The sequence below is a fragment of the Chondrus crispus genome, genomic scaffold (genome assembly GCF_000350225.1).
Source record: "Chondrus crispus Stackhouse genomic scaffold, scaffold_38, whole genome shotgun sequence".
Lineage (NCBI taxonomy): Eukaryota > Rhodophyta > Florideophyceae > Gigartinales > Gigartinaceae > Chondrus > Chondrus crispus.
In genome coordinates this window covers 395966-408207 of record NW_005179318.1, presented here as the reverse complement: position 1 = coordinate 408207, position 12242 = coordinate 395966, and the positions used below count along the sequence as shown (strand labels likewise).

The 12242-nt window shown below is 52.7% G+C and overlaps 4 protein-coding genes; 2 read left to right on the top strand and 2 right to left on the bottom strand.

The window, feature by feature from the left end:
• Positions 1–1700: 1700 nt before the first annotated feature.
• On the top strand, positions 1701–3127 carry CHC_T00006229001 (hypothetical protein). Its single transcript, XM_005718649.1, has 4 exons — positions 1701–1724; positions 2060–2287; positions 2429–2701; positions 2795–3127. The coding sequence occupies exons 1-4, from the start codon at positions 1701–1703 to the stop codon at positions 3125–3127; spliced, it is 858 nt and encodes a 285-aa protein (XP_005718706.1).
• A 57-nt stretch (positions 3128–3184) lies between these two features.
• On the top strand, positions 3185–8430 carry CHC_T00006228001 (hypothetical protein). XM_005718648.1 is given in 3 exon segments: positions 3185–3413; positions 7012–8198; positions 8199–8430. 2 exon segments carry the CDS (start codon positions 3185–3187, stop codon positions 8196–8198), a joined length of 1416 nt encoding a protein of 471 aa, XP_005718705.1. The 3' UTR covers positions 8199–8430.
• A 106-nt stretch (positions 8431–8536) lies between these two features.
• CHC_T00006227001 (hypothetical protein) lies at positions 8537–9823 on the bottom strand. The gene is made up of 2 exons (XM_005718647.1): positions 9340–9823; positions 8537–9279 (listed from the first exon to the last, which is right to left on the bottom strand). The coding sequence occupies exons 1-2, from the start codon at positions 9821–9823 to the stop codon at positions 8537–8539; spliced, it is 1227 nt and encodes a 408-aa protein (XP_005718704.1).
• Positions 9824–11411: 1588 nt separating this feature from the next.
• On the bottom strand, positions 11412–12053 carry CHC_T00009558001 (Translation initiation factor eIF2B, subunit delta). The gene has a single exon (XM_005718646.1). It carries the CDS (start codon positions 12051–12053, stop codon positions 11412–11414), a length of 642 nt encoding a protein of 213 aa, XP_005718703.1.
• Positions 12054–12242: the final 189 nt, after the last annotated feature.

Sequence of the window (12242 nt, the reverse complement as noted above, 5' to 3'; positions counted from 1 at the left end):
CGCACTCCCACTTCCGTGCCCCTACCCTTTCGTTATTCTATGGCTCTCACGCTCTAGGCACACGCCCGCGCAATCACACCTCGCACGCCGCCGCGCCCTACTCCACCCGGCCCCTCTACTCGTGCGGCTCGCCCCGCTCCCTCCCGCCCTGCGGCGGCCTTGCCCTCTCCGTCGCCGGCCTCCGCCCCTGCTGCTGCTCTTGCCGCCCCCAAGTAACCGTCGCCTCGCGTGCCCGGGCTTGCACCCCAACCTCGCCTTCCGCTCCACCCATTTCGCCGCCTGTGCACCTCCCGCTCGGCTTCCTGCTCCGACCTTTGCAGTTACTGCTCCCGACGTCCCCACCCTTGCTGCTGCTGCCGCTGCCCCAGCTTCGTCGCGTGCGCTCTCAGCGACACTCCCGCCCTCCACTCTCCTGGTTCCCCTCCCCCTCCTGCCTCCTTTGACCGCCCTACGATCCCTCCTCCCCTTATGATGCGCTTCCCCCATCCCCCGCCGGCCCGCCTCTTCTTGATCAAGCCGATCACAGCCACCTTCCCCTCTGCACGCCGTTTCCGTAGGCCCTCCTTCTCGTCCGTCGTGGTGCCGCTCCCGCTCCCACAGTCATCGCAGTTAGTCAATCTTCCCTCTCGTACGCTGTGAACCCCGCGGAAGGAGCGCAGCGCGACCGCCTGGGCGTCAATTCCCGGCCCTCCCTCACCCGCGCGCGTCTTCTTGCGCTGCCGGCTGCGACACGTGCCCGCCTCGCAGCAACGGTCTTCGGCGTTCCTCGCCCCTGCCCCTCGCGCCGGCGCTCGCCGCCACCCCCTTCCCCCCCGGGCGCGGTCCGGCCCCTTCTGCACGCGCTCCGCACCCACCTCTCGGGCCTCGTCAGCGGCCTCTGCCTTCACCCACCGTGCGCGACCCTCGCGACAGCGTGGCCATGCGGGCCCCCTCGCCCCCCGCCAGTGACACACCCTTTCCCCTCGCCGCTGCCGCCTCTGAGGTCATGCGGAATTTTTAAATGACCCACGTTATTTGTGCCCATCCCGTAGCCACCACGTGTCCTTGGTGGCCGCTTGGCCAGCGGCCAGGCCGCCCCGCAGACCCCCGCCACTTGCCATCGCCACGTGTTCCCGCGCCCTCACGTGGCCGTGACGTGTACGCCCTGTCGCCCCCGTGCGCCCAAAATTGAATTCGTAAACTACTGTAGTGCCGCATTGGTGCCCGTGGTAGCCACGTGTCCCAGTGGCGGCCTGGGCTGCGGCCAGGCCGCCCCCAGTCCGCACAGTACACTTGTCACTGTAGTAAAAAATGAAATTAAATCACGGCCCCGCCGCTTTCTACACGTGTCCGCGTGGCCGCCTGGCCTGCGGCCTGCGACCAGGCTGCCCCGCACGTGGCCGCCACTTGTCGCTGCAGCGCCCCCGTGCGCCAATGAGAACTCGTGTGGGAGCGCACGAACACACATACACAAACACACAGACAGACAGACACGGATTTTAGTATACGCGGGGACGTCAATATGAATTCTGACACGTTCTCGTTTGCCTTCGCACCAGCGGCGCGGTTGTGTTTTAAACAATAAACTGTGGCAAACCACATCGCCAAAAGACAGTGTCCCGCGTATACTGTGAACAGCATACACCGCGATTATGCCCATGGCGACCCTGCCAGGCGCAGGGGACGCAACTAAAGAAGGGAGGGAGGGAGGGAAAAGGTAAATGAAGAACTCTAACCTCGGAGGCGCAACGTCTCGTGACAGCTAAACATCTCCTCTAAATACTCAACTGCTGTCACCAACCATCCTGATTCCACACCAGAGGCCCATCCAATTTTGGCCACCAAAAAGCCTCCTCATTTGGCCTGCCACGGAGCACACGGCTCACCATACACTTGTCAGAAACCTATTCAAAGAATTCCCAGTACTTTTCTCATTTAAACTATTGTTTCGATTAAGAATAGCGGGGGGCTGATAGAAGAGCTGGAGAGAAAATAAAAGCGGGGAAGGTGACGGGCGCGTCGGTCGACACGACCACGACCCGACAACACCGGACACACCACGCTTCCCCCCGAGAAATAGAAAAACCAACCGAGCACCCCCTTTTCCGTAACAACACAGACCATCTGGTTCTCCACCCGGCGGCCTCTCCCGCCACCGGCGCACCTCGTTCCTCACCCTGCGGTGAAGATATTCACAAGTAAGACTTTGTATTTTCAGACTCAGATAATTTCTGAAAGCGAACCAAGGCAGCAACAGATTTCAAAGCAGTACCGAATCAAGATAACTGGAACCACTTACTGTACCAAAGTATCGAACTGTATAACAGCCAAGCAGCCGCAAACCAAAACCCACTTCTGAGCGTGCTTATTCACGAGTGTATCCTAAGACTAAATAAGCCATACTGTAAGATCGTGGAGAAGCCGACAATTCATATCAGCCGCTACACAGCATACTAAGCGACGCAACAGAATGTCTAATGGGGCTTTGAGATATGAGGATAGTCCTTGTGGAATAGGGCTGACCAGCATTATCGATCTTGACCAGATATCGGATTTCAGTCAAGAAGCCAAATCCATAGCGTACTTGCAAAGGAAACTGAACGTAACTACAAGAGAACCCTTTGAAAGAGACACGCCGGCTCACAACTTCGCCATCTCCTATACGGGCAGCACGCACAAGTTTACAGAGTACGGCCCCGCTAGAGAGCTTCTGTACCTACTAGTCCACGCTGCTCGCGCGGTCGGGGCTGAGAGAGTGCGGCTCTGGTACGATAAAATATATTGTCTTGGTGTGAGCTGGCATGAACGAGTCAAGACTGGATGGATTTCGCATGGCTTAGACCCGTACTTGAAGTACCCGGTACTTGGTATGGGTGGAAAAGAGTCTACGAGCGATTATGATCGCATGTGGATCATTTCAGAACATTCAGCGGCCAGATTGGGAGCTGGGATCTTCTATAGTGAGGGGTTCTGGGAAGCAGGCTTTGAGCAAGGTTCCGGAGACAGGACTTGGAATTGCAGAAAAGGAAAAGATCTCGCTCGCGAAATATTGGAAAAACAGGAAAACGGTGAGCTTTCTTTTGGTTTGACCGACAGTGACCATGAAAAGAATGCCTTCATTGACCTGATGAGCAGATACAAATCATGAGGTGACACTTTCGGGTGCAACACAGCCGGGCATGACCCTCGGGCAGCAGGACACGTAATGGACGCTGACTTATTCACCCAAAGCGCAGATCTAGCTGATAGTGTGTCAGACATCTGTGTGACAGCAGAAGACGTTAAGGAGGCACTGGTAGAACTGGGAGCCACCGTAACGGATGGACGGCTCGTAGATCTAGTTTGCGGGAAGTCTAGCGGCCAACTTGCTAGCATGCACTTGTCCGGCGGCATAAAGTACTTGGTTTCGAAAGGATTCATATCGCATTCCGCAGGTGGCACAGCTGTCAGCACAATCTTAGCAGGCGAGCAAGCACGAGCTAAAGAGTTAACATCGGAAACATGCTCGCGGACAGTGAACGTTTCGGGATTAATGGAAGTATTGCGGCAATTAGAGACTAACAACCAAACAGTTTTTCATTGGGCAAGCAAAAGCCTTTACGAAGGATCAGCAAGTGTATTGATTGAGCTAACCGAGTGCGGAGGACCGGAGGTCGATGAAAGGTCTCGAGAACATCTAATGAGTGTGAGAGACGAAGTGCGGAACGCAGAAGAGTTCAGATACGAAATGAGCATCGGTGACGTAGCAACGGCCACCATTATGTTAGTCTTAAAGAAAAACGGAAGAGACAGGCTTCGGCGGGCCGTCTTTGATATTGCGGGGCGGTACAACGGTGCCGAGGCCTCGCCGTACTACAGACAGACCCTAGGGCACACGCTGACCAAAAATCGGCATTAATATGGCGTGATCAGGGCGGCGACTAGAGATAAGATTGATACACCATTGCCAGCTAAGGTTACATCAACTAAGAACGTTGAGTGGAAAGGGGAAGATCTATACGAATTCAGGTACGGCAACCTCTCCGTGATCCTAGCACTGGCAGTAGGGCTCGTGCTCACGGGTGTGGTCGCTTCGATGGTGAACTGGCAGTCCGATGAGGGCAACCGCGCCGACTCCATATCCGCAGTTTTGGCAGCCGTGGCAGTACTAATGGGGCTGGTACCTTATCTTGTGTCAGAAGTCAGTAGTAGAAGATCCGACAAGAGGATGATGCTACGAGGTTACAGGCTAGTGGAAGGCAGCACACTGCAAGGCGACATGCGAATCCACGCCATTTCAGCCGCAATCCGAGCCGGGAAAGGGCAACACTTCACCTCACAATGGTGCTGTCTAATACCAGAGCACACTGGAGGGCGGTATACTCTTGACACGCCACTTACGTTACAGGAGTGGATAGACGTGGGTGCCGAAGTGGTGACAGGCAACACTCCCGAGCTATTCATCAAGTTGGCTGGCGTTACTTACGCCCTAGGACGGGGCTCTGGTGCAGCCATGCATGGCTACGTAGTTGCAGGTAGAATCGAGGGAGTAGAGAAAGCGCGAGTATCTAGCGAAGGACGAAGTGTGAGTGTAGGATACACACAACCAGGCAGATACACAGAGAGAAGAAAGGATACTTAAAAAGACATCTGGACCCCAAAACCCAAAACAACAGGGACGGAGGTGGCAGGTGGGGTGTGTGTGTGGGGGTGTCAGTGGGGGCGGATACTGTACAGGTAATGTGGACGTGGAGAAAATGCGCAGTAATTTTATAGATTTCGGGAACACTGGCGAACGTCGCAGTGTCAGGACTGGTGCCAGTCAGCAGGCGACGCACTGATACCTGTCACTGTAAGTCCAGTTATGCTTGTGACCACGTCTTTCCAAAACTTGCACGGACGTTTATAGTTTCGCCTAAAATTTCCGCAAACGTTTTGGCAATGGTTTGCCGATTCTTTTCGGTTTTGTGGAAAAGTGGCTCAGTTGGAATTACAGCTAATCGAGCTGTTCACAAATTGCTTACGAATGTTTCTGAGTTTCGCAGAAAAAGTTGCTCAAACTTTCGGCAGCACTTTGGGAACCTTTGAAACTTCAGAAACATTCATCAACCTTTTCAAAGATGCCGGATCGCATTACAGCTCCGATCGAGGGTGGATGGAAATATTCCATTATTGAGGCCTTGCTTGCAGGATCCAACAAGGTCCACCACCGGGACCAATGGGAGTGCCGTTTGAGGCGAATATCAGAAAAATCAATTGTCAACCAGGATTTTACGGAGCCATGAGCCCTGGTAATTGGGACCAAATTTGTATGGCTCTGGGTCACAGACTCTGGTGCCCAGGGCCATTATTGGGACGTATTCTCCCGAATGCGACTCTGACAGCTAAACATCTCCTCTAAATACTCAACTGCTGTCACCAACCATCCTGATTCCACACCAGAGGCCCGTCCAATTTTGGCCACCAAAAAGCCTCCTCATTTGGCCTGCCACGGAGCACACGGCTCACCATACACTTGTCAGAAACCTATTCAAAGAATTCCCAGTACTTTTCTCATTTAAACTATTGTTTCGATTAAGAATAGCGGGGGGCTGATAGAAGAGCTGGAGAGAAAATAAAAGCGGGGAAGGTGACGGGCGCGTCGGTCGACACGACCACGACCCGACAACACCGGACACACCACGCTTCCCCCCGAGAAATAGAAAAACCAACCGAGCACCCCCTTTTCCGTAACAACACAGACCATCTGGTTCTCCACCCGGCGGCCTCTCCCGCCACCGGCGCACCTCGTTCCTCACCCTGCGGTGAAGATATTCACAAGTAAGACTTTGTATTTTCAGACTCAGATAATTTCTGAAAGCGAACCAAGGCAGCAACAGATTTCAAAGCAGTACCGAATCAAGATAACTGGAACCACTTACTGTACCAAAGTATCGAACTGTATAACAGCCAAGCAGCCGCAAACCAAAACCCACTTCTGAGCGTGCTTATTCACGAGTGTATCCTAAGACTAAATAAGCCATACTGTAAGATCGTGGAGAAGCCGACAATTCATATCAGCCGCTACACAGCATACTAAGCGACGCAACAGAATGTCTAATGGGGCTTTGAGATATGAGGATAGTCCTTGTGGAATAGGGCTGACCAGCATTATCGATCTTGACCAGATATCGGATTTCAGTCAAGAAGCCAAATCCATAGCGTACTTGCAAAGGAAACTGAACGTAACTACAAGAGAACCCTTTGAAAGAGACACGCCGGCTCACAACTTCGCCATCTCCTATACGGGCAGCACGCACAAGTTTACAGAGTACGGCCCCGCTAGAGAGCTTCTGTACCTACTAGTCCACGCTGCTCGCGCGGTCGGGGCTGAGAGAGTGCGGCTCTGGTACGATAAAATATATTGTCTTGGTGTGAGCTGGCATGAACGAGTCAAGACTGGATGGATTTCGCATGGCTTAGACCCGTACTTGAAGTACCCGGTACTTGGTATGGGTGGAAAAGAGTCTACGAGCGATTATGATCGCATGTGGATCATTTCAGAACACTCAGCGGCCAGATTGGGAGCTGGGATCTTCTATAGTGAGGGGTTCTGGGAAGCAGGCTTTGAGCAAGGTTCCGGAGACAGGACTTGGAATTGCAGAAAAGGAAAAGATCTCGCTCGCGCAATATTGGCAAAACCAGAAGGTAAGCTTTCTTTTGGTTTGAGCGGCATTGTCCCTGAAAAGAATGCCTTCATTGACCTGATGAGCAGATACGCATCACGAGGCGACACTTTCGGGTGCAACACAGACGGGCATGACCCTCGGGCAGCAGGGCAAATAATGGACGATGCCTTATTCACCCAAAGCGCAGATCTAGCTGATAGTGTGTCAGACATCGGTGTGACAGCAGAAGACGTTAAGGAGGCACTGGTAGAACTGGGAGCCACCGCAACGGATGGACGGCTCGTAGATCTAGTTTGCGGGAAGTCTAGCGGCCAACTTGCTAGCATGCACTTGTCCGGCGGCATAACGTACTTGGTTTCGAAAGGATTCATATCGCATTCCGCAGGTGGCACCGCTGTCAGCACAATCTTAGCAGGCGGGCAAGCACGAGCTCAAGAGTTAACCTCGGAAAGGTGCTCGCGGACAGTGAACGTTTCGGGAGTAATAGAATTATTGCGGCAATTAGAGACTAACGACCAAACAGTTTTTCATTGGGCAAGCAAAAGCCTTTACGAAGGATCAGCAAGTGTATTGATTGAGCTAACCGAGTGCGGAGGACCGGAGGTCGATGAAAGGTCTCGAGAACATCTAATGAGTGTGAGAGACGAAGTGCGGAACGCAGAAGAGTTCGGATACGAAATGAGCATCGGTGACGTAGCAACGGCCACCATTATGTTAGTCTTAAAGAAAAACGGAAGAGACAGGCTTCGGCGGGCCGTCTTTGATATTGCGGGGCGGTACAACGGTGCCGAGGCCTCGCCGTACTACAGACAGACCCTAGGGCACACGCTGACCAAAAATCGGCATTACTACGGCGTGATCAGGGCGGCGACTAGAGATAAGATTGATACACCACTGCCAGCTAAGGTTACATCAACTAAGAACGTTGAGTGGAAAGGGGAAGATCTATACGAATTCAGGTACGGCAACCTCTCCGTGATCCTAGCACTGGCAGTAGGGCTCGTGCTCACGGGTGTGGTCGCTTCGATGGTGAACTGGCAGTCCGATGAGGGCAACCGCGCCGACTCCATATCCGCAGTTTTGGCAGCCGTGGCAGTACTAATGGGGCTGGTACCTTATCTTGTGTCAGAAGTCAGTAGTAGAAGATCCGACAAGAGGATGATGCTACGAGGTTACAGGCTAGTGGAAGGCAGCACACTGCAAGGCGACATGCGAATCCACGCCATTTCAGCCGCAATCCGAGCCGGGAAAGGGCAACACTTCACCTCACAATGGTGCTGTCTAATACCAGAGCACACTGGAGGGCGGTACACTCTTGACACGCCACTTACGTTACAGGAGTGGATAGACGTGGGTGCCGAAGTGGTGACAGGCAACACTCCCGAGCTATTCATCAAGTTGGCTGGCGTTACTTACGCCCTAGGACGGGGCTCTGGTGCAGCCATGCATGGCTACGTAGTTGCAGGTAGAATCGAGGGAGTAGAGAAAGCGCGAGTATCTAGCGAAGGACGAAGTGTGAGTGTAGGATACACACCACCAGGCAGATACACAGAGAGAAGAAAGGATACTTAAAAAGACATCCGGACCCCAAAACCCAAAACAACAGGGACGGATGTGGCAGGTGGGGTGTGTGTGTGTGGGGGTGTCAGTGGGGGCGGATACAGTAATGTGGACGTGGAGAAAATGTGCAGTAATTTTATAGATTTCGGGAACACTGGCGAACGTTGCAGTGTCAGGACTGGTGCCAGTCAGCAGGCGACGCACTGAACAACAAACGGCCAAGCGATAAATGAACAAAAAGTTTCCCACAAATTTGACCTGAGCGCAATCAATGGCCGACGTTATCCCCATTCCCGCTTCCCTCGTCGCTCATTGCTCTAATTATTGTCGCTGTACAGCCACCGTCCCTTTTATACACCGGTATTGTAGCAACATGCTTGCATGACTTTGACGCAATACCATTGGGATAATTGCATGATGATATTGAGCGTCGTCATTTGTTTATTAAAGTTAGAACAGATCCACGAACTGCTAACCCACCACAACAACACACAACTTCTAAAAGAAGTAACAACGCAGAGCGCACGTTCCGTCATCGGCCCCGTGATCCACAACACAAGGTTCACAAGGTTGAGATGTGACTTGACGGCCTCCAATTTCCCTGTTTCCTGGTTAAAAGTAGGCAAGCGATATCTCGGGCATGGCACAATCCGAAACAACTGCTGCGGCACCGAGTATAGAAAGTTAAAAATCTGTGGTAGGAAGAATAGAAGCAGCGTGAGTGCGTATTGCCCCAAAATCGCAGCCATAGCAAACGCCATTCCCGCAAAGTAGCAAAAGGTATCCCCGACAAATACCCGCGACGGGTACCAATTGTGCACCAGCAAGCCCAAAGTCACAGCCACAAACGGAATCATCATGTCCATTGAAAACGCATGATGTGCCCGAAGCAGCTTGATGTTATCCTTCGGCACCGTCGGGTTGATGTTAAGTGCGTTGTGCATGAGTACGAAGATCCCAATCACGACCGATTGTCCCACCTCCAACCCGTTAATGCCTGCGTAAATATTGATCGCATTCGTGCAGAATATGCTTAACAGCGACATGTACAGATAGTACCCGAGCCCGAGGTCCACCAATCTTCCCGACGCGGCTCCAACAAAACCGCCGCCCAGCGGTTTGGCAATGGCACCAACAAGCGGCGCCAGGGCACGCGGCATCACGACAGTCGTCACGCCGGTATAGTTGACCAGAAGTGGCATGCTAGCAATGAAAGGGAGAATCAATTTGTAACGCCATTTTAAGTCAAGAACGTCGTCTGCAAATCCGAGAAGCGTCATGAACGTAACACAAGCCATCGCAGCCGTATACAAGCGGGCGTCACCGTTGTGATCACCCACGAGATGCAGCGCACAGAGTACGAGAATATAGACTGCTGCTGGTATCAGGCCTAGTGGCTCGGGGATCGGCCTTTCTCCTGCTGGTGTGCCGCGCTTATTAATGTCCCTGCCGCACATGTTGGCCTTCAGGAAGAGCGGAACCATTACCTTGATAAAGTGCTTCACCAGGAGAAAGCATGTAGCTGCAATGAAACTCACAGTAAGAACCCGAGAAAGAAGAAGCGGATCCGCCAATTGGGCTTCTTTGCAAACGAAGGCCAAAACGGCATTGCAAGTGAGCAACGCGAAACCGCCCATGGCTAAGCCTGTTCCTCGCTCCTTCATCTCGTCTTCGGGTAGGCGTGAAGATGACGGTCTGGACGAGTTTGGATCCGCCGAAGACGGCGTCCCTGCCATTTGTCCCTACCAGAGCGAAACAAAGGTGTCTCGAAGAACGAAGTTGACTGCGAAAAGATGTAACGCGTCGACCACGTCGACACCGTCGACATAGACGCAGGCAGAGCTTAACAGCATTGTGGATGCCAGCGATGAAAACCCAATTCCACTTATTTTTAATGCCTGCAATATTGGTGCCCCAAAAAAGGATAAATTCTGAAAACTGTATCTGCCCTTTCTCCATTGGTTGTTCCGTATTAGCATATAACATGGCTGCCATCAAGCACTGTGATTCCTACGTATTCACATGCGTGATGTGATGATGTACTTCAGCTTACTCCCATCATCTCTTTGCAATTACTTAAGAGCTCCATATGACATCAAGAGTATCCAGTATACTCCAATCCATCTAGGCAAGAGAGCTTCCATTATCACCGAATAAATGATGACTTCTCTCATTGAGAACCTATTCACAATAATCTTTACATATAGAAGACCGGAAAACAAAAGTTAAGCATGCACCACGTTTTCCTACGTTATTTCTTCGCCCATTTATCTCAACGCCTTCCTCCGTTTAGTTTCCTACTTCATTTCGATCTATGCGAAACGATCATCCTTCGATCAAGATCGAGTTTCATGCTGGGATGAGATCTACTCCAGAGTGTTGCCTTTTTATGTGGGACGACAGTTGTAAACTGCCCCAGCTCTGTTCGTTCCCTTCTATTCCGGCATTTCCTGTGATATCAGCAATATCGGTGCAGCCATAATTCATGCAGGGTAAGTTTTTATGATGGCACATAGATTGGAGCGATACCCTCTTCATTTTTTGTACTGGCAGCAACAGTCAACGTCCAGAGGCTTCCCACGAACAGTGTTTCTGTCAATCTTGGCGTTTTCTAGTACAACAACTTCCATCGACCTTTTAAATAGTTTAAAAGCGAGATTTGGCAGACCTAATGTAGGGCAGTCTAGTCGGAAGAAATCCCTCTTTGGGGATACTGTATAAACGTCAATTGACTGCAACTCACCACATTTCCGAATAGCAGAGTTAAAGGTGGGCGTATGAATTTTAGGTCACTTGGCGCTATTCTACGCACCAGCTGTACTGGTGGCATACACTGCCGAGTTGTTCAGGGTCGGGATTCGGTCATAAAATCGGGTTTTGAGGTACTAAATTGATTTGGTGATGAGTCATCAAAACTTGTCGTGCGTCTAGGATTGATTGGATTCGTTAGTGGGCTTAAGGTACTGGTACAGATAGTTGTGTTAACATCGAGCTAGAAAATCATCTCTGCCACGACCGGAATGAAAGAGGGCTCTACGCCAGACAAGACTATATACACATGGAACAGTGATAAACCGGTCACCGAGAAGCATAGCAGACTCACTTATCCCCTAAAAGCATTCTGTGCAAATCGCTGCGCCGAAAAGAAAAAAAAAAGGATCGGCCGCATAGACATCTGAAGGCAATACCGACTCGATTGCAGGTTGCCATCTTCCTCTTCCTCCCCTAACACCGAGCCAAAACCTTGAGCACATCGGGCGCGTCCGAAGCACTATATGCACTCGTATTCATCTCTGTGACAATGGTGAGAATCTCATGCGGCCTGATGACATCATAACCCGCATAACTCCAATCCACGATCATGCCCTCCGAAAACTTGACGGCCTGCGTCGTCACGACGACCGACACGCCCAGCTCCCTCGCAATCTGAACCACAATGCTCGCGCCGGGCGAGGCCAAGACACACCCATTCATCGCCACTTCCTCCGCTCCTATAATAACGGCGTCAACGCCTTCCAACAACTTACGACAATTGCCCAATAAGCCATAGCGAACCGACGCTCCCGTCGCGGCTGCCAGCCTCTTCGCGACGCCCCTCCCTTCATACTGCGGCGCGACGTCAATGACGGTGAGCTGCTTGCGAATATTGATGGCCAAGAAGGCCTCCTCTGCGACGGTACTGCCCGCAAAGACAGCGAACGAGTCCCAGTATCGCTCGCGCGAGAGCTTGTCAAAAAAGGCGGAGGTCTTCGCGCGGGCGCCGTGCACGCGGACGGTGACGAAGGCGTCCAAGGCGGCGAGGGCGACCTGGTAGAGGATGTGGTCGTCGTCGCAGGCGGCGAGCTGGAGCTGGACGGCGTCGCGCATGGCGCGCAGCACGGGGGAGGCGGAGCGGCCGAAGGCGGCGGCGGCGGAGGAGGAGGAGGAGGAGGAGGAGGAGAGCAGGTGGGCGAGCTGCAGGCGGGCGTCGGCGGGGGCCGACTCCTGCAGCGCGAGTATCTGGCGGCGCAGCGAGGCCTCATGCGACAGGATGGCGTCGGTGCTGCTCGGCGCGGG